General features: G+C 40.5%; 1 protein-coding gene across 1 annotated transcript; it reads left to right on the top strand.

Annotated features, from left to right (window-relative positions):
- The first annotated feature begins 1904 nt into the window (after positions 1–1904).
- LOC112842782 (low affinity immunoglobulin gamma Fc region receptor III-like) lies at positions 1905–4594 on the top strand. The gene is made up of 3 exons (XM_025900094.1): positions 1905–2343; positions 2761–3027; positions 4019–4594. The coding sequence occupies exons 1-3, from the start codon at positions 2049–2051 to the stop codon at positions 4153–4155; spliced, it is 699 nt and encodes a 232-aa protein (XP_025755879.1). The 5' UTR covers positions 1905–2048; the 3' UTR covers positions 4156–4594.
- Positions 4595–13517: the final 8923 nt, after the last annotated feature.

The following is a 13517-nucleotide window of genomic DNA, read 5'->3' as shown; positions in this document are numbered from 1 at the left end:
TTGGTCTATAATTCTGTCAGCAAGACAACATGAAGGTTCCACTTCTCTGTGTTCGACTGTGTGAGTACTGAGTTTGTTATACGTGGCAGTTTTCCTTTAGCTGAGGGAAAATTCAGTGTCATGAAAACCTGAGTTATGTTTACAGAAGGAAGCATCAGTGATGTTGAAAACATTTAAATTATAATACAAAAATTTAAATAATTTGCCAAACTGTTGTTCCAAATTATATAACTACTTCTGCCTACTAAATTTTACAGGTGTGCTAAAGCTGATTTTATCGCCAATACCTTCAATTTTCCTAAAACTATTAAAATATCCACAACAAAATAGTCAGCAATGTGGAGTAGTATGATGTTACCTGACTTTACAAACTTTACAAAAAATATTTGATATAATTTTGTTTTCTTCTTATTCATTTTACTTGGACTTCAGGGGGTGCAGCTGCTTTTTCATGTATGTTATTTAAAAGCTGTAATTATTTCTGGTGCTGACAGCACTTTGATGAGTCATCATGTTAGTATTAAACGTAAAGTTTCACCAGAAGAGTTTCAGTATTCCTTCGCATTAATTCTACAAGTATCAGAATCTCCAACTGTGAGCTAAACTCTAATTTTTCTAGAGAAAAAAGGCATTTAAATGATTTTGGTGAAGACTGTCTATTGCAGCATTGAGACTGATAGCACATAAAGTCTGATATGAAGGGATGCAAATTTGTGTGGTGAGCACATTGTCAGAAATGCTAGTCAAGACCTTTGCAGAGTTTCCACACCACACAGTCTCTATATTCACATTACTATACTCGTTCAACCTTTTTTAATCTTAGTGTTTCAGCCTGAAAAACTATCTGCACTATAACCACGATACTGCCAGACCTGTGTGAAAAGAGGCTGTGAAATTGTTTTAGTAACAACTATTCAATGACTACCAGGGTCATGACTTTTTAAATCCTGTAGAGCCTAAAATTTAAATATGTCTTAATATAGATCAAAGTACAAGTGTAAAGAAAGACAAGAATAAAGATTCAGTAAGGTAATACTAGTAGTTATCCATCCACCTCCACTTATCCAACTCAGGGTCACAGGGGTGCTGGAGCCTGTCCCAGCTGTCTTAGGACAAAAAACAAAGTACACCCTGGACAGGTCGCCAGTCTGTCGCAGAGCTAACAAAGAGAGACAGACAACCATTCACATTCATGCCTATATACAATTTAGAATCACCAATTAACCTATCCCCACTAACTACATGTGTTTGTACTGTGGAATGAAGCCGGAGTACCTGGAGAGAACCCACACAAACACAGACAACATGCAAACTCCACACAGAAAGGCCCTGGCCTGATGATGGAACTGAACTCAGGACCTTCTTACTCTGAGGGAACAGTGCTAACCACTGCATCACTGTGCTGCAATACTAATTATCTATTCATTATTTTCATTTATTACTATTAGTTTAACAAATCCATCCATCCATGTGTATCTGGGTCAAGGGCAACAGTCTAAGCGAGCAACACCTCCTTTTCCTCAACCTTTTCCTCTAGTTCCAAAACCAGCTAAGGAACATGATCGCTACAGTATGCCTGAAACATTTCATCTATCTACCTCATCTAGATGCACTGATATGATCAGCTTAATAAATATATTTTTACTCTATATTTTATACGAGTGGTTCCGAAAGTGTGGGCGGTGCCTGCAGGTGGGCCGTGGAGGTACTGCAGGTACTTACTGTTAAAACAGTATAAAAACAGTATGTATTGTTACTTGTTTAAATACATTAATTTATTAAAACTGTAACAGGATGTGGTTCGTTTATGATAATACACATCGCTCTGACCTAATGTAGGGATCAAATTGAGTTTTCCTTATCACTTATTTTTAATGCATTTTTTTTTCTTCAGTGATAAATATGTGGCTGCTGCTGGTGACACAAGTTTGGGATGGTTGTGATGCTCAAAGAGTTTGTAAGTGAAAATAAATGTAATTATTTTGCATGAATAACATTAGCCGGGATTGTGGGTTTTGGTTTGACAATTTTCACTTGGTGCATATTTAATGGTCCTGTCTCTCTCATTGTTGTTTAATGCAGCTTTTCCTCATGTTGTTCCAAACACTTCTCAGCACTATGAATACAGCACATTGTCTTTTAACTGTAAGGAGTTTGACGTGTCTCCTGGATGGAGACTAATGAGGAAGGTGCCAACCGAAAGTACAGCATGTGGGACTAGCTGGGGAGTTTTCAGTGGGTACATTTGCATCTTCAAACATGTTTTTATGGGAGACAGCGGGCAGTACTGGTGTGAGAGCAGAGATGGAAAGAAAAGCAACACTGTCAACATCACCATTACACGTAAGTTTACTGTACCTGTGTTCACTAACATGCATATTTAAAGGATAGAATAGAATAGTCCTTTGTTGTTGTAAATGTACAACGAAATTCTGAGTGCTTCACACCAACTATGTTGGAATAAAATATTAATAAAATATATTGCTGAATAAATTACTGAATTGCATTGCAAAAAGTATATTCTTATTAGTGCACCACTAAACAGAAGGCTTGTTGAGAAATCTGCTAAATGTTCTGATTATTATGTGATATCTGTTAAATGCTCGTAAGTGACATAATTAAATGCTGGTAATAGTATTTTTTCCTCTGCCCACAAAAGTGCTCAAAACCTATAAATTACATGACAAAAGATTATGTCTTTCAAACACACGATTTCCCATGGTGTTGTAGTAATTATGCCATATGTTATAATTATAACAGCTGGTCCTGTGATCCTGGAAAGTCCTTTACTTCCTGTGATGGAGGGAAACACTGTGAGTCTGCGCTGTAAAAACAAGACAGCTTCTACCAATGCCTCTACTTCTATTGCCTTCTATAAAAATGGCCTCTTTATCAAAAACATCTCCACCAGCACTTTGATCATCCACAATATTAACAAGTCTCATGAAGGACTCTACAAGTGCAACATGTCAGGAGCTGGAAAATCACCTGAGAGCTGGCTGGCTGTGAGAAGCAGAGACAACACAGGTATTTTTTAGATGCATTTTAGATGTGAGACTTAAACTGTATATAAAATAAGTACTTACTGCCCTCATTGAATGTCAATATCAAGATAGATAAACGGTTCTTCAAAATGAGAGTTTGTCTCTCTAAAACTGCAAAACACAAGAAATGGCATAAATTGTGGTCTTTTATATTACACAACATAGTTTAAAACCTTATCTCAAAGTCGGGTTAACAAAACTGTCAGAAAATAGTAGAAAAAGTTGGCATTTATTCCAGTCACTAAATGCTAACACATTATGGAAATTCCTATTCCTGTCTCCAAAAGTTGAATCTGTTCATCTGGATTTGCATAATGACTGAAACCAGCCCACTCCTTCAGTGGGCTGGTTTCAGTCATTATGCAAATGTACTGTTTATAAGGTTTGGGGAAACCTGCAGTCAGCTGAGACTGAAGAAGTCACTTGGATGAGTGACGAAACGTTTCTCCCACAAAACGGTACGTCCAGATGAACAGATTCAACTTTTGGAGATTTACTTTCCTGGATGATTGAGAATGCATCAAGACGTCCTATTCCTGTCATCAGCATTTGCAGCCTGACAACATGACAGTCCAAAAAAGTACTTTACATCCCTTATTTAACATAAACTCATAGTATGCTAGAGGCATATATTCCCCATGCTTTATGAGAAAACAACTTTAGAACTTTTAATCTGCCCACTGCTGCCATTCTAATTCTTATTGTCTTAACTGCACACACTTGGACACAAGCCCAGCTCCTCCCCCTAGTGGGGTGGTGGAGCTACTACACACCAGCAGTGACAGCACAGCAGAGCTTCTGGGTCTGGAAAGAGATGCAGAAGAGCCTTTGAAGAGCCAATAGTCATGTCCTATTGGCTACACAAATGTTAAGGCCATCTTTGGAAAAACAAAACAACAACAACAAAAACAAACAAACAAACACGAAACTGGACATTTTCGAATTATTAAGTACGAGTGTTGTTGTTTTTACAGATTATCACATGATGACGCTCCTTTGTTATGATCAGCTTCCTGTTCTCCTCTACCTCCTGATAAGGACTGTTGGCACAGTTTTATGGGTCGCTCTGCTGCTGTTGGTGTTAAGAAAACGTCAGCCTTGGAACAACTGAGGAAGAAAATGTCCACAAGTACAAATTACAAAGGGAATAACAACTGTTGAATCAATGTATAGAATTTTCAAAAAGTAGAGGGAAGGAAAACATTTTTTGTTGTCACCAAGGTTCTGTAGTAAGACAATTTTTTTCTAAGAACATATTAACCACTCTATTGATGCTTGGTGAGAAAGTCTTAATCAGTCAACACCGTAATGTGATTTTTTTCCCATCTATATGACATATTACAATAAAAGCCTTTGAAAGTTATTTCTACAGATAAGTGGGGGGGGAAAGTGTACCTCTAGTTTTCAAAGTCATAAACTGGCATTCCCTTCAATGTTCAGTAAATTCTACTGTATGGAAAAATATATCTCTAGATAAGTGTCCTATTCACCAACTGTCATGCTACTGTGGAAAAAACAAACATTATATGATGTAGCTATATATTTTTAGACCAAGCAGCTCAGTCATGTACATTAACCACTGCACTGTACGTGCCATGGTGTCAATGAGGTGAAATTTCTCAGAAGTAAACTGAAGATGTCTGTTGGGTTTCTAAACCACAGTATCTCTCTACATTCATATTTATATTGTTGGTTAAGTCTTTTTTCTTCTTCATTTTTCTTCATCTGAAAACTATCTGCAGCATAACCACAACGTCTCTAATGCTCTGTGAAAAGAAGCTGCAAGTTTGTTTGAACTGTTAAAAACATTATTAAAACATATTTAATCAAAGTCCATGTGTGATGTTATTTGCACTACAGCGGAATGAAAGGACTTCACTGAAATATTATTTTGTTTAAAAATTAATTTTCAATTTAATAGTAATTTTAAAATTGATGTGTTATTATTTTAGTCTTTTTATGCTCCTCCAAAACTCAACAACAAAAGAATTAACAAAAACACAACCTATTATCAAATACACATTGAGTATGTGATAGTAAAAACAAATTTACCGGATAACAGGATTAAGGCCACTTTTTCTCATTTATGCCTCCTAAAATGATATGAATGTAGGACTTGATACAACTGTATGAAAAATTATTGTTTTAAATACAAGAATCTGTAAATTTTAACAATTGCTTTGGAAAATACCTGAGCTATGCTCCTTCAGCATGACAACATGGATGTAGACTGAGACAAACACAAATCAATAAGCTGTCAGACTTTGTTTTCTAAATTAAAAAAAACAAGAAGTACATGAACAACTTCTTGTGAAACCTTAACCCCAAAAAAATACACGTATTGTCTCACAGGAAAAAGCCCTATTGACACTTTTCTTCTATGCGAGAGGTCACTAACAGGCAGACTGCGGTCTGAATCTGGACCTACAAGCTGTTCCATACGGACCTGTAACCAAAACAGAAGGTTATGATTTAACACCTAATGGGGTGCTTCTGTTTTAACTGGTGCTGCTTTTCTGTTTTTTATGGTAGTGATTCAGTGGCTGAAGAAATTCAAAGACCATTTGGATGTGAATTAAGCCATCCCAAGTGATACCAACCAGCCAATCAACTTTGTGTATTCCAGGCTGTAAACACTGACTCTACAGTGCCGACAAAAGAGCAGTTAGTAAGGACTAACCCTTCCACTTTTCCACTGAGACAAGTTTCTCAGGTATGAGGAAAGCAGCCCTGTGCATCTTGACCATGTTTGGCTCCACACACAAAAGCCAAGGAGTTTTCACCAAAGTGAACATAAGCAAAACAAAATACCATTTCCAGCTTATCAGTGAGTACCTCTATGTGTGTATGAGCATTGCCCTGACTCCATTGGTTTATAATCCTGGAAAGAATAGAATAGAATAGAATAGAATAGAATTCAACTTTATTGTCATTGCACATGTCACAGGTACAGGGCAACGAAATGCAGTTTGCATCCATCCAGAAAGTGCTTTAGTCGTGATATAGATATATTACAATATAATTTAGCAATAATAGAGATGTGTAAGTATATTACAGAAATGGGTCTATTATGGTATGTTATAATGTACACAGTGTGAAGTATGTTATGAATATTCTATAACTATAAGTATGTACAGGCTGTAGTGAGTACAAGCTATGTACAGGCTATGAACAGGATATAAATATGAAATAAAAACTATACAGAAATCTGAGATATACAGTTATACAGAAATGTGAACTATGCAAGTTATAAACAGTTGTAGGATTGAAAAATTATCATATGTACAGAATGATATTCACACAGAACTATACAGTAGTGCAGTTAGGATAATTGTGATAGTGATAAAGTGCTAGTGGTTGTGGGTGTGTGTATGTTCAGTCCATGAGTTTAACGTGGGTCAGATGTCAGGAGGCAGAGTTCAGGAGTCTGACAGCTGTGGGGAAGAAGCTGTTCCGGTACCTGGTGGTCTTAGTCCGGAGGCTCCTGTAGCGCCTCCCAGAGGGCAGGAGGGTGAAGAGTCCATGTGATGGGTGACTGGGGTCTCTGATGATTTTCCCAGCCCTTTTCAGACACCGCTTCCTGTAGATGTCCTTTATGGCAGGAAGTGGTGCTCCGGCGATGCGCTGGGCAGTTTTCACGACCCTCTGCAACGCCTTCCGGTCCGAGGCGGAGCAGTTCCCGTACCAGACTGTTATACAGTTGGTCAGGATGCTCTCGATGGTGCAGCGGTAGAAGTTCACCAGGATGTCTGAGGACAGGTGGTTCTTCCTCAGAGTCCTCAAGAAGAAGAGGCGCTGGTGAGCCTTCTTGACCAGCTTGGAGCAGTTGGTTGTCCAGGTGAGATCCTCGGAGATGTGGACTCCCAGGAACTTGAAGCTGCTCACACGCTCCACAGCCGTCCCCTTAATGTGGATGGGTGGATGTGGGTCAGCATTCCTCCTGTAGTCCACGATGAGCTCCTTGGTCTTCTCGGTGTTAAGCAGCAGGTTGTTTGTGTCGCACCACTCAGCCAGATGATCCACCTCCTCCCTGTAGGCGGTCTCATCGTTGTCGCTGATGAGGCCAATCACCGTGGTGTCATCTGCAAACTTAATGATGGTGTTGGAACCATCAGCAGGTCTGCAGTCGTGGGTGAAAAGGGAGTAGAGGAAAGGGCTCATCACACAGCCTTGTGGTACCCCGGTGTTCATTGTGATTGTTGATGAGCAGCGGTTATCCAGTCGGACATGTTGAGGGCGGTTGGTCAGGAAGTCCAGTAACCATTTGCAGATGAGGGAACTGATGCCCAGGTCTGTCAGTTTCCTGATGAGTTGTGAGGGGTGGATTGTGTTGAATGCTGAACTGAAGTCTATAAACAGCATTCTGGCGTAGGTGTTGTTGTTGTCCAGGTGTGAGAGGACAGAGTGCAGTGCGATGGAGACTGTATCCTCTGTGCTCCTGTTCTGGCGGTATGCAAATTGGTGGGGGTCCAGGGTGGGGGGGAGACAGGATTTGAAGTGTGCTAAGACCAGCTGCTCTAAGCACTTAGTGATGATGGGGGTGAGTGCTACTGGGCGGTAGTCATTGAGGCTAGATGGGTTGGAGTTTTTGGGTATCGGGACGATGGAGGTGGTTTTGAAGCAGGCCGGTACCACAGCGTGGGCCAAGGACAGGTTGAATATGTCTGTCAGGACTCCTGCAAGCTCCCCAGAACACGCTCTGAGAACACGCCCGGGGATGCCATCAGGACCTGCAGCCTTGCGGACATTGATCCTGCTCAGCACCGCTCCTACATCGGTGGGGGAGAGAGTCAGAGGTTGGTGGTCTGGCGTCGTGTCTGTTTTGGTTGTGGTCGTGGGGTTCCCTCGCTCAAAACGAGCATAAAAGTTGTTGAGCTCGTTGAGGAAGGAGACATCAGAGGATGCGGGGGAGGGTTTGATGGTCCTGTAGTCTGTAATGGTCTGGAGTCCTTGCCACATGCGTCGGGGGTTGGAGTTGGAGAAGTGTTCTTCTACCTTCTTTTTGTAATGATGTTTGGCTTTTTTGATGCCCTTCTTTAGATTAGCCCTGGTTGTACTGTAGGCGTGTGCATCTCCTGACCTAAAGGCAGTGTTGCGGGCCTTCAGGAGGAGACGAACATCCCGGTTCATCCAAGGCTTCTGGTTGGGGTACATGGTGATCCGTTTCTGGGTGGTGACACTGTCTGTGGTTTCGGAGATGTAATCCAGTACAGATGAGGCGTACTGGTCCAGGTCTGTGTGGGTGAACATATTCCAGTCTGTGTTTTTAAATCTGTCCTGGAGCACTGCGTCTGTCCCCTCTGGCCACACTTTAATTGTCCTCACAGTAGGTTTCACACGTTGGATGAGTGGTGAATACCTAGGTGTGAGGAACAGGGAGAGATGGTCCGATTGTCCAATGTGGGGGAGGGGTGTTGCTTTGTAGGCTCCAGCCAAGTTGGAATAAACGTGCTCTAAAGTCTTGTCTCCTCTGGTGTGGCAGGAGACATGTTGGTGGAATCTGGGGAGGACTGTCTTTAAGTTGGTGTGGTTGAAGTCGCCAGCAACAATAAAAGCAGCCTCGGGGTGTTTATCCTGGTGTTTGTTAATGGCTGCAGAAAGTTCTTGGCAACCTAGAGCTCAATTCACTCACTGTGACAAAAAGTTGGGGAGTTGATTAAATATGGAGAGAATTTTGCATCAACAGTGTTGCAAATATGTACAATATGATCCACAAGCATAAACTAAGATTTACACACGTGTACAATGATTTGTGTGTAGCTTTTGAGGACTCACAAGCACATGATCCAGTCCACACACAAATACGAAGCAATCTAACCATGCAAAACTGTTTTACAAATGCGTACATAAAAACCTGAATAAATAGTGATCATTAACGCAAAAGTTCAGCTTCACAAATCCAATAATTTTCTCTTTCAAAAACCTTTGTGTGCACCAAAAGCCTGATATTTACAGATCACGTTGCATGCATACGTAGGATTTTCAGGCAAATTTAATAATAATAATGATAATAATGACAATGTATACTTTATTGATCCCCGTGGGGAAATTACTTGTTTTTCTCTGCACTAAGCAGTGAATAGGAATGGTACTTTGCTCAGGGGTACCTCAGGGTAGCCGTTCAGTGGATTCGAACCCCCGACCTTCCGATCATCCACCTCTGGTATTCACCTTGGTGAGAGCTGACTGTGAGTATTTTCAAAACTACTTTCATATAGATCACATCAAACTCAATATTACTACAGAAGTAACAGAAGCTCTAAAAGAATTAAGAGAAAATAATTAAATTATTATAAAACCAGCAGACAAAAGAAGCGCTGTAGTCATTCTGGACAGAACAATACTTACAGGAAGGCTACAAGCAATTAAATGACATAACATACTACTCCGAATTAAAGAAACCAATTTACTTGCACACACTACCAAATGTGGAGAAAAATAATAACTTACATCAGAAGAAATTTATAAACATAAAACAAAAGAACTATATGTTAGGCTCCTCTGAGCCAAGGGGAAGGCTTTCCTACATGCTACCCATGATCCATAAAGATCCTGCAAGGTCCTATTGTTTCAGACTGTGAGAGTGAAACCTATTACACAGCAGAATAATTAGGTCACTTTTTGAATCCCTTACAGTGTGTTCACACCGAACGTGATAGACGCGACCAGAGCGTCAGGTTTACATGTAAAGTCAATGGAGAAGCGCGATGACACGCGACAGCGGGTCCCGCGAAAATTCAGAAGCAGATTTGCGCCATGAAACGCGTCAAACGTGTTTGACGTGCAAATAAAAATACGTGCATCAGTTTTTGTGTTGCATTTTGTGCATTTGCGCATATCGCGTCTACTGCTCGAGTTGGAAAAATCTGAACTCCACCGTCAATTCGCGCCACGACAACCAATCAGGAGCCTGGTGACGTGGCTCTGACCTAGGTCAAAGGGGCAGGTCCAGCCAAAGCCCTTCATACTTCATGTACCGGTTCCCCCCTCCAGTTTTGAACTCTTGATGTTCAAACTGGGACGTCTTCAACCGGTTGTGTGTGCGGTAATCTACCGACCACCGAAGTTTAACAAACACTTTTTAAATGACTTTTCATGTTTCTTGGCTGACATTGTGCCTAAATATGATCGGATTTTAATAGTTGGTGATTTTAATATTCATGTCTGTTGCTCTGATGGACTGCTTGCTCAGGAGTTTTTAAATCTTATTCAGTCTTTTAACTTTGTACAGTCTCTACAAGGCCCTACACACCAGCAGGGGCACACTCTTGACCTGGTGTTATCGTGTGGTTTATCTGTTTTTAATTTGGAAATTGGGGACTCCGTGTTTTCTGATCACAAACCTGTTTTATTTGACATTTCTCTTGTGCATGAGTTTAAAGCTCGCGCTCCACCCAGGCGCTGCAGAATCTTTAATTCTTCCACTGCTACGCTCTTCTCCTCAACTTTTATAGAAAAAAAATGCTTTTATTGACCCTGAAATTAGTTTAGGACTTAGTCCGGATGAGCTGCTTTTGCAGTTCCAAGAAGCCTGTACTGAAACCCTAAACATTATGGCCCCATTAAAAACCAGGCACCCTAAACGTATTCCCCAGCCCTGGTTAAATGAAGCCACCCGAGCGGTCAGGCGTCAATGCAGGAGAGCAGAGCGAAAGTGGAAGAAGGACAAATTGCAGGTTTCTTTTGAAATGTTAAAGGACTGTTGGAAATGCTATCAAAATACAGTGAAAAATGAGAAAAATAGCCATTTTTCTCAGGTGATTGCATTAAACTGTTATAATCCCCGCGCACTTTATAAGACCATCAGTTCTATTTTAAATGTGCCCCAGTCTGCCACCCTGGAAGGCTCTGCTAACAGATGTAATCAGTTTCTTTCCTTTTTTGTAAACAAGGTTGAGTCCATCAGGTCAGAAATAGTACCTCCTACATATACCATGCCTTATACCAGTTTGAACCCATCTCAATTACACTTCTTAATGAGATGGTTAGACAAATTAAACCCTCTGGTTCTCCCGTGGATGTGATCCCTGCATGGCTCTTTAAAGAGGTTTTCCCTTCAATTGGAACCTCAGTCCTTGCTATTATAAATAGCAGTATTACTTCCAGTGTGGTTCCTGATGGTTTTAAACATGCAATTGTTAGCCCTTTATTAAAAAAAACCTGGCCTTGACCCTTTGGTTTGCTCAAATTTTAGACCTATTTCAAGGCTCCCATTCCTTTCAAAGTTATTGGAAAAAATTGTTTTTACCCAATTGAATGCGTTTTTAGATGCTAATGGCATCATGGAACTTTTTCAGTCTGGTTTTAAACATCTACACTCCACTGAAACAGCACTTTTACGTGTTTTTAACGATATCTTTTTAGCTACTGATTGTGGAAGTTCCGTGATCCTTGTGCTTTTAGATCTTATTGCAGCGTTTGACACTGTTGACCACAATATTCTTATCTCTCGTTTGGAACACCTGGTTGGCATTAAAGGTGCAGCACTGGATTGGCTTCGCTCATATTTGAGTTGCAGAACGTTTAGTGTTAAAGTTGAAAATTTTGAGTCCACTTCAGCCCCCCTTTCTTGTGGGGTGCCCCAGGGCTCAATCCTTGGCCCTCTTCTTTTTTCATTATACCTGCTCCCTTTGGGGTCTATCTATAGAAAATATGAAATATCCTTTCACTGTTACGCAGACGACTGCCAAATTTATTTTCCTTTAGCACCAAATGGCCCAGGCTCCATCCAAATCCTTTTAAACTGCCTTGAAGATGTCAAAGCTTGGATGGCTCTGAACTTTTTGAGTTTCAATGAGAGTAAAACGGAGGTGATTGTATTTAGACCTAATAATATTTCATGCAACCCGCTCGTAAATTGTGGTTGGCTAGGGTCTTATATCAAGCAGCATGTGACAAACTTGGGAGTCATTATGGACTCAGATTTTAAATTGAACAAACATATTAATTCGGTGTTGCAAAAAAGCTTTTTCCAGCTGAGGCAAATAGCAAAGCTGAAGCCAGTTTTGTCAAGACGTGACATGGAGAAGGTAATACATGCCTTTATTTCAACACGGCTTGACTATTGCAATGCACTTTATGTTGGAGTCAACCAAGGGTCTCTTGCTCGTCTTCAGCTCGTTCAAAATGCTGCTGCCCGCCTCTTAACTGGTACCCACAAGCATGATCATGTAACACCTATCCTGTCTTCTCTTCACTGGCTTCCTGTTCATCAACGAATTAATTTCAAAGTCCTAACACTGGTTTATAAATGCCTTAATGGTCTTGCTCCCCCATACCTTTCCGAGTTACTTCAGCCTTATATTCCTTCACGGACCCTCAGATCAGCTGACCAGCTGCTGTTGATTGTCCCAAAATCAAGGCTCAAATGCAGAGGAGAGCGAGCTTTTTCAGTTATGGCCCCAAAACTTTGGAATACGCTGCCTTTAAATATTAGACAGACATCTTCGTTTCCTGTTTTTAAAACGCTTTTGAAAACACACCTTTTTTCGATAGCGTTCAGACTGGCGTGAGTTGATATTTGTATATGTTGTGTTGACATTGATAGTTTATGTGTTTTATTATGTTTTATGTAAGTGTCAGTGGTTTTATCTTGTGTCTTACACTGTTTTTGTACAGCACTTTGGGCAAACCTATTGTTTTTAAATGTGCTATATAAATAAATTGGATTTGGATTCATTAAATATGGAGGAAAGGCTCATCAACGCAGTAGCAAACCACCCGGAGCTGTATGACACCAGCTGCTTTCTGTACCGAGACAGGAATATAAAGGACCGAGCTTGGAGGAAGATATGTGAAGAGATCGGGCAACCTGGTAAGTTCATTCATTTCTCTTTTGAAATTTTTCACTGACCCGGGGAAGCCGCACAAAAGCTAGCAAGCCACCGCTATTTTCCCACTGATGTACAAATACCTTCTGCTCTTATGCATGTTGTCATATAGAAATATATGTTATTGTTTATTAATAAACAGAACACAGTGGTCCCGCTGTTCATCCGTCACTGCTTTGCTTTTTCGCTGACTTATTGCACAGTACAGCATTGCATTCTACAGCCTGATTGACAAATCTCCTCCGTGCTGTGTCTCCTGTGCTTGGCAAAATTATCATGTTTGGTTTTGATAACCATCACGTCTAATAGAAAAAACAGCACAAAAACACCCATAACTATGACCTTCATTCGGAAATACACACCTGCACCGCGAGGGAAAAAGGCGCACAAAAGTGGCAGGCAGATGAAGAAAAAACGTGGCATAATAATACTTTTACGTTTTGATATCTACAAAGGTTTGCACTTTGAGAATAAACTTGTGAGAACTGTGAGTAATGTTCATGTGTGTGGGGAAAAAAAGTGTGTGGCGAGGGGCTAGTTATTCTGAGAACCCCTGCTACAATAAATGAGGGACCACTGTATATACTTTCTCTATGACTATTGTTTTCAACCTGTTAACATTTAATATTGTCTTGATAGAGTC

This window comes from Oreochromis niloticus, linkage group LG3 (genome assembly GCF_001858045.2).
Source record: "Oreochromis niloticus isolate F11D_XX linkage group LG3, O_niloticus_UMD_NMBU, whole genome shotgun sequence".
NCBI classification, from domain to species: Eukaryota; Metazoa; Chordata; class Actinopteri; order Cichliformes; family Cichlidae; genus Oreochromis; species Oreochromis niloticus.
This window is presented reverse-complemented; position numbering and strand designations above follow the sequence as displayed.